Source organism: Ictidomys tridecemlineatus, chromosome 15 (genome assembly GCF_052094955.1).
Source record: "Ictidomys tridecemlineatus isolate mIctTri1 chromosome 15, mIctTri1.hap1, whole genome shotgun sequence".
In the NCBI taxonomy this organism is placed as follows: domain Eukaryota; kingdom Metazoa; phylum Chordata; class Mammalia; order Rodentia; family Sciuridae; genus Ictidomys; species Ictidomys tridecemlineatus.
Genome location: NC_135491.1, coordinates 11,798,296 through 11,809,952, shown reverse-complemented (window position 1 = coordinate 11,809,952; position 11,657 = coordinate 11,798,296). Strand labels below are relative to the sequence as shown.

Here is an 11,657-nt window from a genome sequence, read left to right as displayed (position 1 = left end):
TAACCTCCTAGTGTGGCTGGAGAACCAGAGATAATGCACCTCAAAGAGAAGAAAACGAGAAGCAAGGTCACTTGGAAACGCACCCCACACCCTACAGTGCAACGCCTGGGGCGGCCTAAGACCAAACCGACTCTTTTCTGCCAGCTTGTCCACTACTCACCTTCTGCGCATGCACACCTACCGGTTGCCAGGGATTGGCTTCTCTGTGGCCAATGAGGAGCAGAGATTCTCCAGACTCGTCCAATGGAGTTCAGCCAATGCTTTTGCGTCGACCAATGGGACTTCGAATGTCCTGTCAGGCTGAGGCTGGCCCCGCCTTCCGTGTCTCTGGGAGCTGGATTGTGCGAGAAATACCAGCGCCCGCATGTTTGGCGTGGTGAGATTCTGGTGAGGTCATCCTGCAGCCAGCAAGAACTTGCTGCTTTAAAGTCGGGGAAAAGGAGGAAAGGGACTTAGATTCCTGGATCTGGAAGAAAGGGAAGGCCCTGGGCCAGACTCTGAGGTCTGAGAGAGGAGGGCCTGAGGCCCAGACTCCCGGGTCCGAAGAGAGAGGACTGAGTTTTGAGCTCCCAGGTCTGGGGGAGGAGGGCTGGGCCTGGACCGCTGGTCCTGATATAGGAGGCCTGGGCCTGGGCCCCCGGGTCTGAGGGAGGGGGTTGGGCCTGGCCCCCTGGGTCTGAGGGAGGGAGCTGGGCCTGGACCCCCGGGTCTGAGGGAGGGGGCTGGGCTGGACCCTGGGTCTGAGGGAGGAGGACTGGGCTGGACCCCTGGTTCTGGGGGAGGAGGGCTGGGTGGGTCTGAGGGAGGGGGCTGGGCTGGACCCCTGGGTCTGAGGGAGGGGGCTGGGCTGGACCCTGGGTCTGAGGGAGGAGGGCTGGGTGGGTCTGAGGGAGGAGGACTGGGCTGGACCCCTGGTTCTGGGGGAGGAGGGCTAGGCTGGCCCCTGGGCCTGAGGGAGGAGGGCTGGGCCTGAGGGAGGAGGGCTGGGCCTGAGGGAGGAGGGCTGGGCCTGAGGGAGGAGGGCTGGGGGTTGGATTTTTAGGTCTGAGGGGGCGGGGTTATTAGCTCAGACTCCTCCATCTGAGGGAGGATGCTGGGGGCTCTGAATCTTGGATCTTGAGGGAATGAACCACTGCAACCCTAATTCCTGGATCCCCAGGTAAGGTAGGGCTGGTGTCTGAGAATCCTGGGTTCTGATGGAGTTAGGGGCTGAAGGCTGGCATATTAAGTCCTTGAGAAAATACTGATTTAAACTTGACTCTTGAGTCTGAGGGAAAAGGAGTTTTGGAGCCCAGACTCCTAGATCCAGTAGTTTAATGGTATTGAGTTGCCAGATTTCTTAGTTATAGGGAATAGGTGGCTGGGTCTGGGAATTACAGTCACGGAAATTAGGCATAATAAACTTTTCATCTTTCTTAAACTCACAAGTTAGGGACAGACTGACTTCAGAGGTCATAATCTTGTATACCATAAATCTACCCTAAAGCAGTATTTGCCAAAAACCTAGACATTACCTTTTCTACATCAAATCACAGATCTTGATCAGTTCTTCCTAACCTCTCTAAAAGAAGCCATGCAAGCCTACCATTTCCAGGATTTCCTGTTCCTCTTTCTCCTAGGAGTCTCCTCCTTGACCTGTAAGTATGTGGGATGGGGAGAAGGGCCCCTGGGTCACAGAGGATGGATTTATGGTGAAAAGGGAGTCACTTTGAGAAGGGAGAGAAGGGCAAGGATTATCTTCATCTCATTTTCTTTCCAGTGGCCCAACATTTATATTGTCACAAGGGTGTGTATGTGAATATAGAAGATGATCCAGCCCAAACATTTAACTGGACCACAGAGAAAGTTGAGACTTGTGACAATGGAGAACTTTGCCAGGAAAGTGTATTAATGATTACAGCAGGTAAAAAGAGAGTGGAGCAGTTGGTTGGGTGGGAGAGAGGGTTATTTTGCCCATATCACTGCTGTTTCCCCTTCCCCAGGTGAGGCATGAGGCCTGCCATCCATTTTTCTTTCCTCCTCTCTCATCAGGGGACAAGACAGCCGTTTTGGCCACTAAGGGCTGCTTCGCGCAATTGATGGAGGCAATGACATTCGTCCAGCACGCTCCATCTCCTGGTTTGACTGCAGTATCCTATAGTAACTACTGTGAGGATCCACTTTGCAACAGCCGACAAAGCATGGTTGATTTTTCGAAAACACAAAAGACATTAGATGCCCCGGAAGTAGGTGAGATTATATATTTTTTCCTCTTTGTGTTCTTACTTGACCAAGTGGTACATGCACAAAAGTACCTCCCAGTCAAATTAATTTTCTCTAAACAGTTACCTTTATGGGTCTAAGCAATGCTCAGAGTAGAGCTCTAGGACATCGGTGAAGGCTGGAGTGTAAACTGAATTTATATTTATGAAGCAACAAGATGTCTGTTGCTTTTTTTGAGTAGGGTGGTGGTGTTTATTGTCAGTCTAACAATTTTAGTTCCTCATTGCTGCATGATGACAGCCCAATTCCCCAATTCAACCTCAAAGCTTATAATAATCTGACCCTGTCTATCTTTTCACTTCATTTCCCTCTTTCATTTACTGTGTTCTATTTGGGGCTAATATTCAGTCCTCAACAATGGAGGTGGTACTGGCCATTAAAAAGAAAAAAAAAACAGTTCAGCTGTACTTATGCCTACCTACTGAGTATTATCCCTGAAGTTTCTCAGTTTTTCAAGTCCACCAAGCTGGTTCACATCTCTTGAACTTTGTCCTTGCTGTCTTTTTTGTTACCTCCACCAAAACTCCATTTTTACATAGCTAACCTCTGTTCATTCTTCCTCTTAAATCAAGTTTCAGCCCTTTGAAAATATTTACCTAATTTTTTAGGTAGTTAGGTCTTCCTCCATTGCTTTGCCATTATACCTTGAACATAATACCTACTGAGTTGCAGTTAATTACATGTCTCTCTCCCTATAAACAATGATGCTAGAATTGTATCCTTCTCATCTATCTTTAAACCTAAGCACAAAGTTTGGAAGTAATGTGGATGGGGTTCTGACACAAAATCAGCTGGGGAAGGATGGGGAGGCTTTAGTAATGGGCTTGATTAGAGTGGCATAGTCAGGAAAGGCTTTGGGAAAGGAAGGCAGCAAGGAGAGAATCCTTCAGAGGTGGGTGGGATATGTCCCTTAACTCTTCTTCTCTTCCCGCTCTAGAGACCGCCAGTATGACAGCAACCCTCCATTGCCCAACCTGTGTAGCTGTGGGGACCTGTTTAAGTGCTCCTTCTCTGCCTTGTCCCAATGGTACAAATCGATGCTATCAAGGAAAAGTTGAGCTCAGTGGAGGTAAAGTGAAATGAACATCTGATGGTGTCAGAAGCTGGAAAACCAGACATCTGAGTAGATCCTGAGAGGGGCTGGCACTCAGAATTTCAAAGATGAGGGAGGATTGGCTTCTCCTCTGCTTTCCTAAAATATTCCTGTCTCCCCATCCTTTGTTCCATAGGAAGGATGGAATCATCTGTGGAGGTCAAAGGCTGTACAAGTATAATTGGTTGCAGGCTGATGGCCAGAATCTCATCAATCGGACCCATGGCAGTGAAGGAAGTGTGTCCTCATCAGTCTGTCTATCAATCCCGAAAGACTGAAAGTGGAGCCACTTCGCTTCTCGTTTCAGTTTGGTGTTTAGCATTATTACTACCAACACTGCTGCAATCACTTATCTATTTTTCCTGAGAAGGCATTCCTATTCCTGGGTCTCAGGAAACTTTTGACAGTGAGGCTTCTGACTGCTGGTCATCAGTTGAAGGTAGAGATTTGAAGGGGAACAGAGAGAGAGGTTGTGGATATATTTGACATGTCTAATAAAATTTCCATTGTGATTTGTGAATACCTCAAGACTAGAAATGGAATTTTAGTGCTGAAATAAAATTTGTCTTCAACTCATACATTTTCCAAACAGGAAATATGAGGCTTAGAACTGAGGGGTTTTTTTTTTGTTGTTGTTGTTGTTGTTTGTTTGTATTTACAGAGCTATGGAGAGAGTCAAGACATGAACTTAGATATTTTGACCTAAAGTCTGACTTTCCTTTTACTCTAATATGCTAACTTCTCTTGCTGGCTGGACTGTGACTAGCCTCCTCCAGAATCCTTCTAGCATAATCTTACAGCCAAAGTTAGTGGTTTTGTGGTTCTAATATATTCCTAGGAGGGAAGGCAGAAAAGTCAGACTCTAAATTCCCTGATTATAATGATCCCATCTCCTTATGTCCTGTCTGTCTCTGGCCTGCTTTGAAGCATTTTCTCCTTTCTCTGTGGTTTACTTAATGATTCTTCCATAGACCGACAGAACTTGGGAAGAAATTAAGGTTTGGCAGACTATGATGAATGGGGTCCTGGGATTTAGGAGGAAGATATTATTTGGAAAATTCTCATTTGCTTATTTACTTACTACTAAAAAATAAATAAAATATTTTTGGGGGGTACTGGTGGTTGAACTCAGGGGCACTCAACCACTAAGCCACATCCCCAGCCCTATTTTATATTTTATTTAGAGAGGGTCTCACTGAGCTGCTTAACCCCTCACTTTTTGCTGAGACTGCCTTTGAATTCAAGATTCTTCTGCTTCAGCCTCCTGAGCAACTGGGATAATAGGCATGCACCACCATGCTTGGCTAAAAATACATAAACTCTTAACTATAGAAGACTCAAATCATACAGGAGGCATCCAGAGAAAGTAAAATGTGGGGTGGGGGTGGGGACAAAAACTACTAGATAGTTCATAGAGGAAAATGGTTTTCTTTTTTAAAGGTAAACTCAGAGTGACATTTAATATGTCAATAAGTGTTAATAAAAACAAGTAAAAAAAGTGCAAACTCATTTAGATCAAATTTAATGTGAAAACAAATGAGAATTTTTTGTCATCTATTAGCCAGTGTTACTAGATAAATGGTATTCACAGACAAAACATATTTTGTGAAAAGCTTGGAAGAGTCTCTAGACATTCTGGCATTTCAGACAGTTATGTACAGTATTATCAAGTTCAGTTTATATATGCAAATGTTGAGAAATAAGGCAAAACATTTTAAATCAGACTAACCATACAATCAAGCGCAAAACTTGGGAGCAAGAAGAAGATATTATTGAAAAAAGCCAGGGAAGGACATTATCAGAAAGAAGTACAAAACCAGTAATTATTTCACATTAATATAGCATTCTATATTAATTTTGCATTTTTTCAAAGAACTAACTTCAGAGTTTAAAGAGGGAAAAAAAAGATAGTCATTTTTCATCAAGAGCTGCTATATTAGTGAATGCAGAAAGCACACACATTTTTCAAAATTTCAGTCTATGAATTGTTTATTTTTTAAAATATATCTATCATAGTCCAAAGAAGTTTTTACAGTTTATACAAATATTCAGGTCACAAACTCAAGGGCACAAACTTTTTTTTTTGTATTGGGAACTGAACTCAGAAGCACTTTACCACTGAACAACATCTCCAGCCCCCTGCCTTTTTTTTTTTTTTTTTTTTGAGAATGCTTCACTAATTTGCTTAGGGCCTCAACAAGTAGCTGAGGCTGGCCACAAATTTGCAATCCTCTTGAGTTGCGGGGATTTCAGGTGTGCTCCACTGTGCCCGGCCATAACTTTTTAAAACATATAAAATATTTTAATACAGTGTATATTTTAAAATAATTTTTATCACAATCCCACATTCTACCAAATGGAAGATAGAGACTTCATCATTTGAATAAACCCAGTCACATCAGGGTATTATTCTCAGTTATCTCAGATTTAAGTTCAGTTAATTCAGGGCTTTTCCTTCCAGTGTATTCATTCATAGTTTCTTGTTACAGTCCTGATAGGAAGGAGGTGACTGTGTTAGTCTGTTCTTTGTCACCATAACCAAAACACCTGATATAAACAACCTAAAGGAGGAAATATTTACTTTGGCTTAGCTTACAGTTTCAGAGGTTTTGGTCCATGGTGGCCAGGCTTCAAGGCTGAGGGATCATGGCAGAGGAAAGCTGTTCAGCTCACAATATCCAGGAACTGGGGATGGGGGTTGGGGACCAGGGACATGATGTAGTCCCCAGTGACCTACTTCCTCCAACCAAGTCCCACATGCCTATAGTTTTTACTACTTCCTAGTAGTCCATCCAGCTATCAGTCCACTAATAGATCAGAATCTTCATGATCCAATTTCTTCCCAAAAGCCCCACCTCTGAACATTTCTGTACTGGGGACCAAGCCTTCAATACGTGAATCTTTAGAGGACTTCATATCCAAACCATAACGGTAGCTGTCTAGGTTTGTTTCTTCGTGCTCTTCTCATTACTCATGTCCAAGGTGTTACTGAAGCGTGGTACTTGGTTTCTATTCCTGATGAAATGGAATCTGTGGACCTTGACTAGGCATCTATGAGAATCTACATGGGCCCTTTAAGTTCTGCCATCCCTCTCAGGCACTTTCAGAAGACACTCTCTTTCAACTGCTCTCAAGTCCCTTCAGGGAACTTCAGGAATCTGAAGCTGCTGTGACATCCCCATGTAGGTGATGAAAATTCTCCTAAAGGTCTGGAGAAAAGAGAACTTCGTAGGAACTTGTTTCCTCTCAAGGAACTAAGTAAGAGGTAGGGCCTAGATCCCAGAATTTTGTACACACCACTATTGCATTTCTTAAATCTATTGTTTGTGGCAATAGTCACCTTGTACTTGATTGGTAGAGAGAAACTCAAAAATCCCATTTCTTGCAAATCAAAAGTTGGGCCTTTAGAACTATCATCTCTGCCTGCTTTGAACTTCAAGGCTGAATTTTAAGATATTTCTCTCTTTGAACTCCTGAACTTGAGTCATCTCCTCTTACGAGCTGGCGCCTGCCCCTGACCAGAAAGCATTCCAGAAAGCATTTTAAGGTTTTTGAAAACACAAAATATCAGATGTTGTGAGGTGCTTCAAGGGTAGAACCCAGGGAAATGTAGATCACTGAATAACTATGTTAGCAAAGAAGTAACTTATCAAATTAACGACCAACTCCACATGTAAAAAAAAATAGAAAAAGGTGAGCAGATCAAACATAAGCTGAAGAAATGAAAATTTAAAAATCCAAGAGCTGATTAAGAAATCAGAATGAGGAAAAGATAGTATTTTCTAAAAATAGTGCTGCAAGAGCATAAAGTAAGACCCCAATCTCACACCATACACAAAAATTAACTAAAAATGGAAAATAGACCTAAACACAAAAAAACTATATACCTGATAGAAGACAACATAAAAGAAAATCTTCACAAACTTCAGGTAGGCAAAGGGTTCTAATATATCACAATCCCAAAAGTACAATCTACAAATTGACAAACTAGACTTCAAAATTAAAGACTCTTGTTCTGTGAAAGATCCCTTAAAAGGACAAGAAAACAAGGTACAGGTTGGGAGAAAATATTTGCTAATCTCCTATCTGACAAGTACTCATATCTAGAATACAAGAAATCTCAAAAGTCTACATATTCAAAAAATTCCAGTTAGAAAATTAGCAAAAGTTATGAAAAGGCATTTCTTTGAAAAAGCTATACATACACCAAATAAAAACATGGAAAGGCTTCGCCATCCCTAGCCATTAAGATCATGATGAAATAGCACTGCATACCTAAATAGCATTGCGTAACTAAATAGCACTGCATTCCTAAATAGCACTGCAAAATGGACCTCTCCCTCTGATGTGGGAATGTAAAAATAGCACAACCACGGTTGAAAAATAGTTTGGCCATTAATTTAAAAACTAAACATACACCTACCTTACTTCCCAGGACTCACACTGCTGGGCATTTATCCCAGAGAAATGAAGCCATATGCAAATTCTGTACATGATTGTTCAAAGCAGCATTATCTGTAATAGCCCCAAACTGGAATCACCCAAAATGTCTTACCACAGGGGAATGTTAAACAAACTCCACAAAAGAAACGAATTACTGATACAAACAAAAACTTGGATGAATCTCAAAAGCATTATGCTGAATGAAAGAAGTCAGTCTCAAAGATCACACACATATGAGTCCATTCATATACCATTCTTTTTTTCCCCCAAAACATTTATTTTTTAGTTGTAAGTGGACACAATATCTTTATTTATTTTTATATGGTGCTGAGAATCAAACCCAGTGCTTTTCACATACTAGGCAAGCGTTCTTCCTCTGAGCCACAATCCCAGCCCTCATATACCATTCTTGAAATGCAAAATGATAGATTATATTATTTAACTGCACATAACCAAAACATTACCAATTCTACATGTAATCAAAGCAAACATTTTAATGAGCTATTTTACTTTCTTTTTATGTTAAGCATTCAAAATGTGGTGTGTATTTTACACTCATGGTATATCTTAATTTGGATTTCACATTTTAGGAGCTCAATATCCTTATGTAAATAATATACTTAATGGCTACTGTACTGAACAGCAAAGGGCCAAATAATATGAAACATGTAGCTGGGCATGGTGGTGCACCCTTGTAATCCCTGAGGCTCAGAAGGCTGAAGCAGGAGGATACTGAGTTCAAAGGCAGCCTCAGCAAAAACGAGGCACTAAGCAGTTCAGTGAGACCCTGTCTCTAAATAAAATACAAAGTAGGGCTAGGGATGTGGCTCGGTGGTTGAGTGCCCCTGAGTTTAATCCCTAGTACCCCCCCCCAAATATGAAACATGTATTCAAATATATTGCTCATTTTTAATTGTGGCATTGAATTTTGATTATTTTTCATATATTCCAGATGCAAATTATTTTCCAGGTATGTTATTGAAAATTATTTCTTTTACTTTTTATCTTGTCCTTTTATTCTCTTAGTAGTGTCTTTCATAGAGCAGGTGTTTTAAATTTAATAAAGTTCAATTTATCAACTTTATGGATCATATTTTCAGTATTGTAAAAAATCTTTGCCCAAGCCAAGGTCACATTGACATATTTGTTTATTTTTAAACCAATAATATCTCATGACTGTAGCTTTATGCTAAGTCTCAAGATCAGATATTGGGGGTAGGCACAGTGTCACTCACAGCTTGGGAGACTGAGGCAGGAGGATCGCAAATTTAAGGCTAACTTGGGCAACATAGTAAGACTTTGTCTCAAAAAATTATTTTTTAACTTTTAGAAAGCAGATACTGTTGGTTTTCCAACTTTATTCTTGTTTTGTAAAGTATTCTTACTATTCCAGTTCCTGTGTGTTTCAAATGAATTTTTAGGATCATTTAGTCTCCCTGCTGGGATTTTGATTGGCATTGCATTGAATCTGTGGGTAATTTGAGGAGAACTGACACTTTAACAGCCCCGGATCTTCTTACCCTTGAACACAGTATATTCCCATATATATTTAAATTGTCTTTCAATTTGTTTCAGCATTGCTCTGTAGTTTTCAGTACTCAGTGTTGGCAGGAATATGGAAAAGTTGGACTCATACATAATGGGTGGGATATAAGATGATGTAACCACTTTAAGAAATAGTTTAGCAGTTTTGTAAAAAATTTTTTAAAAACATGTTTTTTACCATATGGCCCAGCTATCCATTCAACTCCTAGGTATCCCCCAAGAGAAATGAAAACCGATTGCATTATGAACATTTTTGTACAAATGTTGTTAACGACTTTATTCCTAATAGCCCCAAACTGTATATGACCCAAATGTTCATCAAGACCTGCGTTTAAAAGGAATAAACATTATTTTCCAGGGTGTCTCCTCATGTTTGCATGTTAGGCAAGAACACTCCTACTGATCCACACCCCACCCTCATTTTCATTTTTAAAATTTTAGTGGAGACCAACATGGCTCCACCTCCTCTGTAAAGGATCACTTTTTCCTATTCCTTTTTTTTTTTCTTTTGCAGAGTTGGGTCTCAAACCCAGGGCCTTATACATGCTTGGCAAATGCTCTACCAGTGAATTCTATCACCTACCCTCAAATTGGACATTTTAGGTAATATATTGTAATTACCCTGGATTTTTTAAAGAACTTAACCTTTATTTTATTTATTTGTTTTTATGTGGTGCTGAGAATTGAACCCAGGGCTTCACTAATGCTAGGGAAGCACTTTACCACTGAGCTATAACCCCAGCCCAATCACCCTTGATTTTTTTTTTTTTTTAAGCAGCAAAGAGGTGTTTATTGCGAGCTAGCTCGGTCCTCCGCATGCACACACAGCAACTGGTGACGCTGAGAGGCCCCTAGCCCAGGGTTTGCAGTATTTTTATACATTTTTTGGAGATGGCAGGGACTTCACATACATCATAGCAAATCATCACACACCACGGGAAAATCAAATAACAACTCTAAAACATGATTAGCACATTCACTGGCGGGAACAAGTTGGGTGGGGGTGATTGGTCAGAACAAAAGGGGTATTGGTTTGAACTGATTGGTTTGAGCCAAGAGGGCTGTACGTGCTGAACTACATGGTTTCCCAATATGTTATCAACCACCATAAACTACTGGGAGGGTCATCTGGCATCCCAGGTATTTCCCTGTTTCATGCTGATTGGTGGCTGCTAGGGGGTTGCTAGGGATCTCTTCCTAGCCTGACTGAGTCAGGGACACCTGGGGCAGCAGATCTCTCCTGTTATTTGTAGATAAACAACTTAGCAGGGTGGGAATGTGCCTAGGAGTGCTCTGTGGGTTTTTCCAAGGACAAAGGTCATGTCCCTTTCTTGGACAGGCTTTGCTCTGAGATAGAGGCTGGTTTTTCATTCCCCCCTTTGTCTGGAAACTTGGGAACCAATCATGGTTTCCTCAGTTGGGGGCCTATTTGGGCAGGCTCTACATCTTGGTAAACAGTAATCCTCAGGGGACAGTCTTTAACTTCCCAAACTTACTTAAAATTGGCCTCCTAGATCCAACCTGACTTGATTTACCTATCTACACTGCCTAACCATTTCTGGCTTTATTTCCCCTAATTTTAGAAACTTTATTGCTGTAAGGAGAAGGGGTGAGAAGGGGCGATGGCCTTTCTGGCTGCTTCAGGCTGAAAAGGGGTGTCGAACATGAGGGGGCTCGATGACAGGGGGGAATCACCCTTGATTTTTACCTCCAACCCAAACCCAGAATTGCTTATGTTGATATTTGTTTGGCCACTTGACTGGATCAATTTTCTAGAGCCTACTATTCTGCAGTATGTGGCTGCTGATATCTGAACTCAGTTGTTCCTTTAAGAATTCTTGTTTTTCTTTTAAACCTGGCTTCAGGAATCCCCTCTGGTTTAGTACAGCTTAGTGGAGAGACAACCGTTGGTTGGTCAGAAGTTGTATTTAAATATCATGAGTCAGTAAAGTTCCCACCATTTGCTTATGGATCTTTGATATGGGAATGGTGTAAGATTATATGTCACTCATTCATCTGTGAATTAATCCACTGGTAGCTGAATAGACTACTCGGAGAAGGTGGAAATTGTAGGCAGATTGGGCATGGTTGGAGGAGGTAGACCTCTGGGAACATGCCCTTGGGGACTGTATCTTGTCATTGGCCGCCTCCTCCTCCTCCTCCTTTCTCTCTCTCCACTCCCTGGCTGTGTTGAGCTGAGCAGCTTTCCTACACCACACCCTTCTGCCATGATATTCTGCCTCACTTCAGGCCCAAAGCAATGGAGCCAGCTGATCATGGACCGAAAGATCTGGAAATGTGAGCCAAAATAAAC

The 11,657-nt window shown here is 41.7% G+C and overlaps 1 protein-coding gene across 1 annotated transcript; it reads left to right on the top strand.

Moving 5' to 3' along the window:
- Positions 1-393: 393 nt before the first annotated feature.
- On the top strand, positions 394-3,933 carry Tex101 (testis expressed 101). The gene is made up of 6 exons (XM_040279677.2): positions 394-573; positions 1,536-1,637; positions 1,760-1,903; positions 2,032-2,229; positions 3,200-3,331; positions 3,492-3,933. The coding sequence occupies exons 2-6, from the start codon at positions 1,574-1,576 to the stop codon at positions 3,719-3,721; spliced, it is 768 nt and encodes a 255-aa protein (XP_040135611.1). The 5' UTR covers positions 394-573; positions 1,536-1,573; the 3' UTR covers positions 3,722-3,933.
- The last annotated feature ends 7,724 nt before the right edge of the window (positions 3,934-11,657 follow it).